Source organism: Phoenix dactylifera, chromosome 5, assembly GCF_051530095.1.
Source record: "Phoenix dactylifera cultivar Ajwa chromosome 5, Ajwa_hap1_PhDact_Kaust_v1.1, whole genome shotgun sequence".
Lineage (NCBI taxonomy): Eukaryota > Viridiplantae > Streptophyta > Magnoliopsida > Arecales > Arecaceae > Phoenix > Phoenix dactylifera.
The window spans coordinates 7,861,509-7,876,430 of record NC_143194.1 but is presented as its reverse complement, the minus strand read 5'-3'; the positions used below and the strand labels follow the sequence as shown (position 1 = coordinate 7,876,430).

Genomic DNA, 14,922 nt, shown 5'->3' with positions numbered 1-14,922 from the left:
ATATTAGCCTAGTGTCATCAAAAAGGAATTCCCATGGTTCATGGTATTCTGCCGAGATCGTCATGTTATTATTAGTAGCCTCTAGTAAAACATATAATGCAAATGCTCCACATAGTTGGATAAGGTTCCGCATGATACTCTTTCTTGAATGTCTTTTTTAAATTAAAATACTCTCCACATTGGAATATCTATTAGATGATTAAGAGAGTAAGAAGGCAAGAGGCTCATCAATCCAAATTAAGAGTGGGCATATTGATACCAATCAACACTGAATAAAAAAATATACATTATACCGCGGATATTTTATACGTTTTCAAGATCATAGCCATGAATTATATATATAGTTCCCTGTTCTAGATCATGGAATCAATAAGGAGAAGAAAACCAGGGCAACGTAACGGGCCAAAAGCCTTTACTTCTCTGTTAGGTGCATCGAAATTCGTTTTACTACAGTTGCAAAACTCATAAGGCGAGCTGGAATGCTGAGTGACAGAGAAAAGTTTACAAACGCAGAAGAAGGTGCGAGGAAACAAGAACAGCCTGTCCCAAGACACAAATCAAACAAACAAAACTCTTCCATACTCCATTTCCTCTTCTCTTGGCTGCCGTCTTCTCATGGCAAGTCACCGGTCTTATTGGGCACAACAAGAAATATAGGAAACAAAATACAAGAAAGAAATTTTTTTAGTGAAAAGCATGAAGAATTTTTATTCATGCATGCTAGAATGGTACAAAAGGTTCTCAATGGCTTGTGCATGCCAAGACTGTAGTCATTGATATAAAGATAACTCTTAGCTTATCACTCTTAGTTTACTTGAGATGCCTCCTTAATTTTTCAAAATATTTCATACTGGAATCGTACAACTTCTAAACTTATAACTGATATTAATATTAATTGTAAGCCCGTAGAATTAAAAATTAATTTCTAACAAGTCCCCGAGAGCAACTTCCTGGCCTTGGTCATGCGAATCGCCGATATCCCAAGCCGTCAACTCGAGGGCGTGACCTATATATGGCAATATAGCATGAACTCCATGTTAGAAGGATGAGCAGAGCTGAAGCCAAGGAAGCAAAACCTGAGATAGAGGAAGCAAGGGGCATGATATAATGGTGGAGACTACTGTCTTACTTGTTCTGGGTGGGATTCGAGCGAGAGGGCGGTATCGTCCTGAAGCTCACTCCTGCCTGCTTGATGGGCATTGCCGAGCCATCGACCTTCATGTCCTGGCGCTGTTTAGCTTGAATTATCCCAGGAAGTTGCCTCCGACCTGCTCCACTAGTGCTCTCAGCAGTCCCACACCACGGAGAGTATGAAGAAGAGCTCACGAAGAACATTGACACCAAGGCGAGTATGAGCGCTAGAGTTGCCGTGCCTAACAGAGAACTCAGTACTCTCTCCTTCATTCTCTCTTCTTTGAGCTTGACTACGAGCAAACTGAGCTAGTTGGAAGGAAGGAAGGAAGACAGCTGATTCAAAAGAGTGGATGAGGGTGTAGGGTGTAGGCCGGCTACTCTTCGGATTTATGTTGGAATTCTGTGGCTTTTCTTAATTTTTTTATTACTGTATGCGGACAGGAGATTGTGTTTGACTGTCATCGAGAGCTTTTTTTTAAAAAAAAATTTTTGGTAAGAATCTAGAGCGTGTTGCCGTCTTCCATCCCTACTTAATTTAACTGGCTCGTCATGTGATCTAGGCACATGATTTTAAAAAATTGGTTTTGGTTTTTGACTAAAGTTTCTGCCTCGATCCAACATTAATTCCAAACTTCTTTTACATTAAAATATATAAAAAAATAAAAGAAAAAAAAATATATCTCTGTTCCATAATATTCGATACATTTCATGAGTTATATTTACTTACAAACTCTATACAAAAAAAATAATATACATTAATATAAAATCATGCTAATAAAAAAAAATACTTGTTAATACAAGTTGTTATATGATTCCTAAAATTACTATAGCAAAATCACGTTAACAAAGAAAAATAATACTGACTGATACTAATATGGAAGCATGCCAACAAAGAAAAATAATACTAACCGATATAGGATCACACAAAATAATAATAATATAGGCTGATATAGATTGTCATGTGATCCTTAAAATTATGTTAATACAAGTTATTATATTTGTCGTCCAAATCAAAAAGAGAAGAAAGACACTTCATTGTTTGCATCGATTCAAATTTTGATTGGGATAATCAATAGTTTTTTAACTAGCTGAGTAATCGTGGTCCAACTTCTAGTCAATTTATCGATCCAATCCTCTCCTCTAAACATCCCTTAGGCCCTTTTTTTTCCGCATCAAATCCATTTTACCCACTTTTATCATCCTCTAGTCCTCTCACTATTACTCTCCTCTAGTTGGATCCAAAGGCGGCTCGTCTCTTCATAAAAAGAGCAGATTCTCCCATTTTTGTGCCCTCACTGTCAACAGATTATAAAGCCTTTGTCCATCAAAGAAGGCTAGGTTACCGATATTGACATCATCAATAAAATCTTAATGATTCCAGTAATAACGGAGTTGAATATCCAGTGGGAAAAATAAATAAATTGATGATGTGAAATTGGATTAGGCGTTCAATCACAAGCCTAGGGCCATAAGAGAGCATGCAGGTGTAGGCAAACTTGAATGGCATTAATGTTGTGGATTCCTGTGTGGAAGGGGCAGGAGAGGAGAAAACAAGCTGTTCACGTCGTTGGAACTTTGTTTTCCTACACCAATCAAACCAACATCAATCACTTTAGGGGATAAGATTTTGGCGAATATTGAAGAACAGATCTGGAAAGAAAGAGCAAAAGAGCAATGCTATGGTCACGCAGAAAATCGCTTGGCTGTGTCTTGCACCATTCACTTTGCTTCATTATATTGCAGATGCCAATTCAACACCTGCTGAGCGACTTTTCAAGTTAAAACGTTGAGTTACTAAGACATTTTTTAGTGCCTTTTCCGAGCTACCATACCACTGTTTTAGAGAGAAAAAAAAAAAAAAATTACAGTAGCATTCAACAATACTACCATGAGACGAGCTTCTCAGGCTTGAATGGGGGATCACTGGTGCTTACTTGGCGTACCATATATGGTTGGACAGGAATGCTCGGATCTTTGAGGATGAACAGATACTTTGAGGGTTGTGGCGGAGAGAGCTCTTCTTCAGACAACCGAGATCACTGAGGCTATTATAACGACTTTATCTAGGATGGCTAGAGACATTTAGGGCCCCCCTCCTCTCTGCTGTTACATCACTCAGGATTGTTTTTGTCTCATGGGAGCCCCCATTCCTGGCCATCTAAAGGTGAATTTTGACAGCAGTATATCCATAGTTGGAGACAGTACTGTAGGTGTAATCCGGAGCCACGACTCGAGACTGATTGCTGCAGGAGGGGCGACGCTTGGTTGGAATGACGACCATCGGAATGGAGCTAAGGGCAACATGGGAAGCCATTATATATGTGAGACGAGTGTTAGGGGCAGAGCGCATCCTGCTTAAGGGAGATTCAGTCACCATAATTGATTGGATTCGACTGGTGGAGCCGAGGAGGGGTGACAACCCTCTGTTGTGTGACATCTGGAGGATGGCGGGCGATTGCAGGGCCTTTCAGGCTATACATATTTACCATGAGGCAAATATGGTTGTGGATTGGGTCGCTTCCTTTGTTGTACAGCATTCTAGCAAGATCCTCTGGTAGGGGTGGCAAACTATGATCCGACCCGCCAATCCAACCCATGTTCGACTTGCCATAAATAGGTTTGGATTTGGCCTAAATAGGTTCGGGTCGTAAACAGGTTGACATGTTTAACCTGTTTATTAATTAAATTGGATACGGGTTTTAGACATCTGACCCATTTAACCCATTTAACTATTGGGCTGATAGAAGATAAAGGCCACAACCCACAAGATCCAGAGCCGGGCCAACTCCCTTGGGCTCGATTTCTCCACCTCAGCCTGATTTTGTTTTTCTTTTCAGTTTTCACCGCTCAGCTATGATTTGCCGATTTGGCCATTTGGGGGACTTAGGGACTAGGGTTTGTGACAAGCGCTGCTTGAGCTCTCTACTCTCTCGTCTTCCCTCTTCTCTCCTTTGCCTCCGCCCTCTCCTCCGAGGCTCCCCCTTGCCAACTACTTCTGCCTCCCTGTCGACAGCGAGTCGGCAACCGCGGCTACATCATGCCCCTCGATCGGCCGATCTCACTCTCACCTGGGACGAGATCATCACGGCTACATCACCCCGTCGACGCCCCCCGCGGCTACATCGACGCCCCCCTCCTTCTTCCTCCTCGGCTAGGGTTTTCAGAACCCACAACTGGTGCCACCGGAGAGAGTAGCTGCAGCTTCTTCCTAGAGCGAGGTAAACCATAAACCCTAACCCCTATTTTCTTTTACCCCATGATAACAAACTAAAAGAAAAGAAGAAGAGGAAGAGGAAGGGGGAAGGAACCTACCTAGGATCTCCGACTGTGGATCCGGTGCTGCGCTTGATCGCCGCCGTGGCCGCAGTTGTCGACGACCGCGCTAGGATTTTTCCTTCCCTCCTCTGAGGGGTTCTTTTTCTTCTCATACTGCGGTAGGCAAGATAGAGAGGGTTCTTCCTCCCCCCTCTGCTGAGGTCGTGACTTGGTCGCAGGTGGACCCGCCGTGATGAGGTCCGGGAGAGGAGCCGCCGGCCCCTCCCAGACCTCATCAGATCTTCGAACTTTGATTTCTGAACATCAGAGAGACTTCTCTTTCTCTCTCTCTCCGTCGAACCCCCCACCTCTCTCTCTCTCGCTGGAAGTAACCCCACCCAGCCACCGAGCCACCCTCCCATCTCTCTCTCTATTTGGTTAAACGGGTTAGAACAGCAAACCTGACCTGTTTAATCAATCTGTTTATTAAACAGATTAAACGGATCGGGTTCGGGTTACCTATTTAATAAATAGATCGGGTTCAAGTTATAATTTCTGACCTGTTTATTAAACAAGTCGGGTTTAGGTTTATACTTTTTTGATCCGTTTAACATTTGACCCGATCCGTTTATGTCTGACCCGATCCGATTTCCATCCCTATCCTCTGGATACACCAGGGGGTCCTCTCTCCTTTGCTTTGTTATTTCTTACCTTTTGATTATATTGGTTGTGCTCAAGCTAGAGTAGTGTAAGCAGCCGTTGTAACCAAAAAAAAAAAAAAAAAGAGGAGCTTGTGACACTTGAGCATAAAATAGGTCATCCATGCATTGTTTATTTCATCACCAAGATATTATTTAAGCTCAAAAATATATAAATATAAATTTTTAAACACTAGAAACAGATGAAAACATTTTGTTAATATATTTCCATAGTAACATGCATTGTCATGTTACATAGGAGCGATGAGAAAGCTCCATGGTAGCCCGTTAGGTGGTCTTTGTATCATTCGTATTGACAGTTGATGTGGGCTCTACCCTCATTCGTCGATCAAGTGGAGTTTATTCAAGACTCGTTTGGTTCATAGGAGGAGAAAAAAAAAGTATTCTTTCTCCATGATTAGCATTTTTACAAAAATAAAATTTTTATATTTTATGAGAAAAAAAACTCACTTTCTCATATGTTCAGAATTGGTGTTTTTTTTTAGAAGTATTCTTAAATTATCAATAATCTGTAGATAAAATTCTCTTTATTAAAAATATAATAGACATTTAATATAATTTTTAAAAAAATAAATATCAAATCAAAAATAAATTATTCTACAATGTGTCATTTTATTATTATCAATTAAATATATTAAAACTATTTTTTGAATATTATATGTTTAAAAATTATTCTTTCATCAATCAAGTCATCACCATGTTCAGCATGGGTTTCCACCACCTTGCAGGGACGCAGTTCAATAGATCCGATCGTAAGAGACAGTACAATCAGTGTCCGTACGGGTGGCCAGCAAACACAGGATCAGATGGGGGCAGCCGGCCGGTCTTTCTTTCTCATATTTTAGTCTGCTTTCTGATGCTTTTTTTTTTTAAAAAAAAAAATCTTGTTTCTTCGCTGCACAGATGTCCAGTACGGTAAAAAGGAATTGAACAAAAAGGGTTCCAATGCCCCGTGAGTAAGAAGTGCATTAGTTGCAAACTTCAAAGGTGCCAAGCACCAAGTTTTAGGGCGCTGCACCTTTGAGCCATTAGTTTTTAGGATGGAGTTGGGAACTGTTTAGGAGGAGTCTCCCATGCAAGACGAGTTTTGGAGGCCCGAAGTATTATTTTGGAAAAAGGTTTTGTAGAGGTGATTGAGTGAATTCTACAAAAAAAACCAGAAGTACTCGACCACCCACTTCTAGTAGACATTCGGCTGCTACCGAAAGAGTGTGATATCTTCTAAATTATGTACGTGTTTCGGAAGACGAACAGAGCTGCTGATTGGGTCGCCTTGTTTGCTGCTCATCATTCTGAAGATATTTTATGGACCTGCTTTGTATCTATTATTTTATCTTTGTGTAGTATTTTGTCCTTTGATTCAGATGGCAGTGCTCACGTGAGACTAGTGTAAGTTGCCGATGTACCAAAAAAAAAAAGACTCCAAATTTTTCTCTAGGGTAGACTTTCGGCTGTACAATGGCTTCTCGTGGCGGCAACGCTGCCCATGGTATTAGCATACAAATGCAATCCCAGAAAGTGGGGGGATAGCAATAGCTAAGCCTTTGTCAATAGCTTCAACAGATTAGTCGGCTGATTGATTTCTCTCCGAACAAATATACATTGCTGGAAAATGCAAACCAACCTCATTTCTACATCGATCTTTAAATAGTCTGCTTTACACTAACTAATTAGAAACACAGTCGTATACACTAACATGACAACTCTTTATCATATAGAAGTGCATATGTGCCGGGTTGGTTAAGATTGGACGCTAACTAAAAGCTAACCCGATCCTAATCGGTTTTCAACTTTTGGAACAGGACCAAAACATACGGGCTGGCGCGTGGAAGGCTGGTTGACACCATCGACTGACTCCAGCATCTGACGTGCTCATGGGACCAGTGTACTGCTTTGCGAATCAAGCCAATCCATATTGGAACCTACCTCAATCCAACCCAATCAAGATGACGTTGGTTCGAGTTTGGTTGTTGGATTAGTTTTGTAAGAAGAAAAAGTAAGTAAATTATTGAATTTAATCAAGCATGGCATAATCCCTCGAGCCTCAACAAATATAAAAGTGAAGACATCGTAGAAAATATTTTGTGAAGATACCGATAATAAAATCCAATAATAAAAAAATAATAATCATATATTAGTAGAAAATATAAAGTTATAAGCTATGTTTAACAAATTCGAAACTGAAAAAATTGAGGCAAATTCCATATCCATTAACTTAACCACAAATTTATTTTTATACATGTCAAAAAGTCAAAAAGTAATCTAAAGAGATAGAGGAAAAGAAATTATGCATAGCACTAAGATTATTCAAATATTTAAATGAGCAAAAGCAAATGTTTAATCAAACCTATCCATCAAAAATAGAAAGAAAATTAAAAGCTAAAAGATGAAAATAACAAAGGAAGATCATTAACGGTAGAAGCATCAATTCAACAAATAGTGTATCAGACGGGTCAGGTTATTGTCTTGGTTACTCGACCCCTTATCCCAAACCCATCCTAGTCGGATTTTAAAAAATTAGAATTGAGATTGACCCAATTCTATATAAAACTTAGGGCAGCAAGTGGATTAGACTTATGACTTCTGATCTAGAACGAATTCAGCCTGATTCGAAGTTACTTGCATTAGGCTTGGATTAGAAATCATGATGCTTATATACGGACTTGATCTAAATCCTTAAATTTCTGATTTGAAACTAAACCAATTTAAAACTAATATATTATATATTTTAAGGCCTCCTTGAATATAAGAAATTAGTCTTCTTTTCATAAAATAATTTAACAATAATTTATATTATTGATTATAATTATATTTTTGATAATGATTTATTATTTTTTACATACTATGTTTATAAAATCATTTATAATCAATTTATGAACGTGTATATGATTTCTATTTGGAATAATTCTGACTTGTTTTGACTCAAAAAATCTGATAGATAGATAAAACTAATATTAAGTCTGATCCAATCCAACATGAAGAGAATTGAATAAGATCTGGGTTCAATTTTTTGATCCAACTCAAATGTAGATCGATTTTGGATTGTTTTCATCCCGATCCAAACCAACCCGTTTGCATCCCCATAAAACCCGAACCCATGTGCACACTTTGTATACACCTATAGAATGAATGAACATATCAAGACTTATGAGGGAGTATTTACTTTTTTTTTTTTTTGTAGAAATGATTGAGCACAAGGACAGAGCCTGTTATTTTTTTAAAGTATCATGCTAATTAACTTTTTCTTTATTTGTCATATGCTCATGGGGATTGTTATGGTTACTAGTTTTAGCTATCTATACTTATTTAAGTTAGTGTAGTCTTTTGAGTATGCATATTACCCGCCCTAGCATATGCAATTTATAAATTTGTCTAATATGCAATGATTGTGAGCATGTTTAGAAAGGCCTCATCAAATATTACTTGGTACAAGTAAATTATTGTGTTTAGGGTATACACTGAATTAAGTTGTATGGATGAATGTAAAACATAGCTAAACCTTTTTAGTATAATTTTGTAACTTGTTTTGCAGGTTTCATAATTACTTATATAAAAAAAAGAAAACCTTCCATTAAGAAGAAATTCATAAATAATTTTTCTTTCCGGTGAGCTTCGGAGCCTAAAAGAATCAATATATCATGTGTTCTATGTGAATTGTCATATTGGATATGAAAAAAAAAAGATAAATGTAACCATCCAATACATTTTTGAATTTTTAATAAAAATTCAAATTTTTATTTCCATAAAAAGAGGTTAATCTTATATTTATATTAAAAAAAATATTTCAAACTTTATCGGATCATTCTACTCTACAGATAACGAATTTATATATTTAGCAATGAATGCATATAAACTATAAGACTATAATATTTACAATGAGATGGTATGAGTAAAATGGTCTGAAAAAGTTCAAATAAATTGTTGAGGCAACATATATCAAAAAAAAAAAAAAAGTTTTACCGTTCCGTTCTATTTTTAAAGCAGTGGCAGATATTTTTGTCATCAATAAAAAGCTGCCTCTATTTTTTTTTAAAAAAAATTATAATTTTTATGTCACAAGGTTGCGTTGAGTACCGTATCCGTAACTAGCATAGTTGCGTGCGTGATCGACGCCGCCGGTTCCCGATTCAACGGTGGCGGCTCGCCGCACACCAAGCCTTCGCACGCCTGATTCCACACGGAAATTCCATATACTAGCTCTAGAGTACCATTCTGTCTCTCTCATCCCCGGCCGCCGCGATGGAAGCTCTGACGTCCGCCGCCGTCTCACCTCCCACCTCCACCAGAAGAAGCACCCGAGACTCCTCCCTCCTCCGGCCGCCGCCACGGCGGCACCGCCCCCACCTCGCCGCCTCCTCTCGCCTCCCCTGCCACCGCCTCCCGGCCCTCTGCTCCCTCGGCCTCCCCCCCTCCCCCGTCCCCATCAGCGGCGGTGGGAGGTGGCGAAGATCCTTGGTGGCCTGCGCCTCCTCCTCCTCATCGCTGGCTGGAGGGGACGAAGGGGAGGACGAGGAGGAAGCAGGGGAAGGACGAGGCGTGGGCGATGACGATTTGGAGCGGGCGTTGGCGATGGACGCGAGCATCCCAGGGAGCTCCCAGGAGTTCGTGCGGCGGGTCTCCTCCCGCGCCTACGACATGCGCCGTAATCTTATGCAGACCATCGATTCCATCAGTTACGACGGTATCTTCCACTTCCCCTCCCTCTTCCTCTGCTTCCACCTTCATTCAGTAATCTATCCATCCATCAATAGGCAGAGAATGAAAAAAAGACTAACTTTAATCTCGAATTGGCTTCAAGGCGAGTTCGAGATTGTGTTTCATTGAATTGCTGCTAAGAATGGTTGATCTAGTTCGTTTTATTGCTTTTATAATTCTGTGTCCTGTTTTGTGTTTCTTGGTAAGTGGGAATCATTATGTGTGATGCCTCATGCTCCACTGCAGCCATCAGTAGGAGGTCATATAATTAATGATCAGCTAATTTACAGTGATAAGTTCTTGGCCCGATTTTGGATCGTTTGATTTTTGTTTTCTTTTGTTTTAGTTAATGGGATCCACCTGATAGGATTTAGGGGTTTTGCAGATTAAGGGTTCTACTCCCTCAATGGAAGGACTGAATATCAGATTGCGGGCCATAAATCCGTAGCTAATTTTATAACTTTGCTAGGGACATTGCTTTTCCGTTATTGTTTGTTTCTCATTATCTTCTTCTCCTACTCCTTTTCTCATTGGATATTCTGTAGAAAAATATGAAAATAATTTAGGTTTACACTAATTCTTTGAATTGGAAGTACATTTCAGATCTTTGCCTAACATAGGATCGGTCACCATGTTGATCTTTAGATTAGTTGGTTTTATAGTCTAAGGATCATTATTGCAAGTATTTAATTGTATTCCTGACCAGCATGTTGGTGAACATGGAACATGCCAAAAAGATTTAACAGCATGGTGATCTGTTGGATAATCTTGAATGACATGTTGCTGGCTTGGAGAAGCAAATGGATGATCTAACATCAAAATTTCATGTTCACTTGACCTTTTTGAGAGCAAAGGTTGCACTACAAGTGGGCAAGATTGTTCTTCAACTGGGAGATTTTGGCAGTAGAAGATCAGCAAGTCAAGAACCTACAATTACTGATCTTTTCGTTGAAATATTGTATCCAGCTTGATAAACTAGAATTGTTCATTTAACATTTGACCAAAATTTTGAAATTTTGTTCGAACCTAATCAATCTCAGCTGCAACAGATCGGTTTAGGCCAAGACCATCCAATGCCAACACTCAAATTTTTGGTTTGGGCTGGTTTTTGGCTAGTTTTAGCTTATTTCTATAGTTCAGCCAAAATTGACTGAAATTGATTTTTTTTAGTTTCTTTTCTGTTTAACAAGTATATATGTTAAATGGTTTCTACCATTTTCTCAATTTGTCAATGTTTTTGATATCACATTGGATTAAATCCATGTTATTTTTTGGCTAAATTTTGTTATTATGGTGGCAAGATGCAATCTTAATGTGTATCTTTTTAGAAAGTGTTGCACCTTGCTATCATTCTTCTTTTTTTGGTTACATGAGTTTTTTTTACTCTTTTCTTAGAATAAAATGAGTGAAATAAAATGGGTTTTAATTTAAATGGTTTTTTTGCTTAGATGGGTTATTCAAGTGAGATAGAATGAAATATGCTGGTTCAATCTTTTTCTTTCCTAGATGGATTATTAAAATGAAATAGCATAAAATATGCTTACAGAAAAGTTTAGTTAAAGAGAAACTTAGAGAAAATATCGAAGATTAGAAAAAGAAATAGAGGAAAATCATAAAAAATAGAGAAAGCTATTGTAAGATATATAAAAATTAGAGAAAACTATAATATATTTAAGTTATTAAGCTTTAAATAGTTTAATTTCAGCTTGCAACCATCCAAACTACACAAACTGTGATCCTAGGTAACTGAAAAAACAGATGACAATGATGTGAAGTAAGTTTTCTTAATTTCATTTTTTAATTTTTCCTGGTTTTTTCTGTGAAACTCTGAAACTCGTAATGAAATTGTTGAAATTGTTGAAACTGCCGAAACCGAAACTCTATCCAGAAGACCGAAAATGAAATTGAAACTAAGTTCAAAGACCTTGGTTTGGCCATGTACATGTTTTAGTTTCGGCTATTATATCCTTGTTTTGAATTGGGACTCATAGCATTCTGTATTCTTTGTGCCTTGAGGATCATACCTATTTCCTATGTTAAGTCACCTCTACATGTCCTCTAGAGACACAGTCTATGGGAGCTTGGCAAGCTACTTCCTAGTTGTATGAGTCAAATTGTCCAGCAGGAAAGAATGACTACATTGCCCATCAAATGGCTTTTTAGTTCACTGAGAGGACCATCTTGTCCAAGGTTGCCTTAGATGGGAAATTAACTCCAACTCAAATGGTTGGCATCAAGCTGAGAGCCAATTGCAAGTTGTTCTTGGACTTTTGATGGTTCCATATTGCTGGATAAAGCCTGTTGTTTAAGGTCAAGGTATTTCATTATGTTCAAATATAACAACTTACAATCACAATGTTCATGGACTTGGTTTGTCCAAGTGCTTAACACTTGCACGATTCTAATATCCAGTTTCAGATAATACACCGAAAGTTGTTTCTATTCCCATTTTCACCTTTTTAGATTCTAGTATCCTTTGAAGTGCAATATATAGATTCTTTTTGAGCAGATATTTTGATTTTCTGAAATGTTTTAGAGTATATAAGTCTTTTTTCCCTCAGTTCTGGAGTCCAATCCTTGGAGGGAAGACTCAAAACCAGTCTACGTGCTGGCTCAAAGAGATAACCAGTTATGGACAATGAAAACACGCAGGAGTCGCAGGTCAGGTTTGGTTTCCTGTGTTATGGCTATTTAGACAAAGATATCTGATATGCTACTGGTCTGCTAATAATCTGCAACTTTGTGCAGTGAAGTTGAAAGGGAGCTTGATCTGCTATTCTCTAAAGGAAGAAAGCGGGGATCAGCAATTGGCAATAAAGCTACATATTCAAGTGTTGGCACAAAATTTCACATGCTTGTTGAAGATATCAGGGAAGGAGTGCTTGTAAGTATTAAAAGCATGTACTTCACCATATATTCCCAAAAAAAATTATGCATTGCTGATTGGTTTTGACAAATTATATGATGTTACTGTAGCTTCCTTTTGCATTAATGTATATGGGTCCAAGGGCTTACTTTTTGCATTTGCTGAAGTATGGATTATGACTCTCTCTTCTTCCGCGCACATTTGAAAAATCTATATTTGTGCTAATAAATGTTAGCAGAGTTGGTTGGCACCTCGCCCTTGAGGGCTTGCCCTTTAGGAGGTCCGAGGTTCAAATCCTGGGTGTTGCTTCAAATAAAAAAAAAAGAAAAAAAAAGAAAAATTTATCTTTATTGTATTCATGCAAGTTGATTCCGTAAGTAGAAGTCAGAATTTCTTATCTTTATTGTATTGGATATTTGGATTTTGTCCATCATTTTGGAGTTTTCTGCTTGCATAAGCCCATTTAAAGTAGCAAACATGCGGTTCTAAATCTCATAATCTTCCAACCAACTTGCTCATCCTGTCCAACTAGTTTGGACCATTTTCCTTTCCCTGGTTGTTAAACTTATAGGGCTCGTTTGGTTTGCGGGAAGTATCTTCCTTCCTAGGAATCTGATTCCTGGAATCATATTCCTAGGAGGAGAATACCTAGGAAAGTACTTTTGGCATGTTTGGTTGTCAATAGGAAAGTGACAAATTTCTAAAGTGCTTATGTTTGGTTGACCATCCACTTTTCTAGAAAAGTTATGTATAATTTCTATCATGCCCTTAATAAAAATTAGGTCTTTAATGCATTTTTAATGCTTCTTTAATGCTGAAGGGTTTTTTGGAAAAAAATAAAAAAGGAGTGATTCCCACCTCATGAAAAATTTCTCATGGAAAAGACTTTTCCATAAAATATGGGAATCATATTCCCATGGGAATACAACTTTTCCATCTCTCTCCTTTGAAAACTCCAACTAAATAAGAGGCATCTCATTACTTTTCCGTTGACCATACTTTCCCCCCTTCTTTTTCTGCGAACCAAACGAGCCAATAGTGGCATATGAATATTGGACATTGAATGCATATATGATGCCATGTATACCTGGGTTATAGGTTTGCCAATGTAAGTTTGCTCTGCCTTCCTGGCTTTCATGGGCATTCTCTTCCAACTATTGAAGCTATAAAGTATGAATTCCATGTATTTCTCAGTGAAATTATGTTCATATTGGCTTTTTGCGGGTGCATTATGCATTGCTTTTTCCTAGTGTGATAGATGCCAGGTGCTGAGAACCGCTTTCTTCCAGGTGTTTGAAGATGAGAATGATGCCACAAGATACTGTGACCTGCTACAGGGAGGAGGACAGGGTTGTGAAGGCATTGCAGAACTAGAGGCCTCATCGGTAAAAAATTCACATACAAGTTTTGCAATTGTTTGATTGAACCCTAATGGATGATCATGTTTCATACAGGTCTTTGATATTTGTCGCAATATGAAGGCTCTGGCTGTTTTGTTCCGTCGAGGAAGGACACCTCCATTGCCTAAAAGCCTAGAGCAAAATCTAAGAGCTCGAAAGCGGTCGCTAGAAGACCAGGATCTTATGTAAAATGTTGTATAATAAAACAACCTGATTATTTCTAGTATTGTATTTATCCGTTGATATGCTAAGTGCATTAAAATGAAAGAATAGGTGTTTATTTTATACCAACTTGAGCTAAAGAGAGAGAAATAGTTCAGACGAGGGGCATAGGTGAGTGTAAAAGCTGATTCTTTTTGTCCCTATTGAATGCCGCGGCCTCCATCCGACACGTGCATGTCTGTGTCTGCATGCGCGGGTGCACATGTGTGTATGCGTGTCTGCAGGTGTGTGTGTGCGCGCGCGCGCGTCTGCGTGCGTGTGTTAGAGGGCGGCTCTCGGCCCCGAGTCGCCACACCAAGCCTTGCACCTTAGCTCCTTGCGGATGCCTTAGAAATGTGGGAACGCGGGCCGAATGGATAACGCCGTGGTAGATCGAGCTTGTGCTGCGGTGTGCCAAGCTCTTAAGTGACCGTGGGGACTAAGGTAAGGGGAGGGCCTACTGGCTGCAGTTTGACCCGACCCTTAACTTGAGAAGAAGATAATCAAACATAAGAAGATATTTATAGAGAAAAGCTTGATTGATTCTATTCCCAAAATGAAGCTACAAGCATAAATCTAGTGGAACTATGATTGGTTTTCACTAGCCCAAGTCCTTAGAGAAACTCTAGGACCGAATACATAGGGACAAGTC

General features: G+C 38.8%; 1 protein-coding gene across 1 annotated transcript; it reads left to right on the top strand.

Annotated features, from left to right (window-relative positions):
* Positions 1-9,225: 9,225 nt before the first annotated feature.
* LOC103697527 (uncharacterized) lies at positions 9,226-14,354 on the top strand. The gene is made up of 5 exons (XM_008779400.5): positions 9,226-9,789; positions 12,365-12,464; positions 12,552-12,687; positions 13,959-14,054; positions 14,124-14,354. The coding sequence occupies exons 1-5, from the start codon at positions 9,348-9,350 to the stop codon at positions 14,256-14,258; spliced, it is 909 nt and encodes a 302-aa protein (XP_008777622.1). The 5' UTR covers positions 9,226-9,347; the 3' UTR covers positions 14,259-14,354.
* Positions 14,355-14,922: the final 568 nt, after the last annotated feature.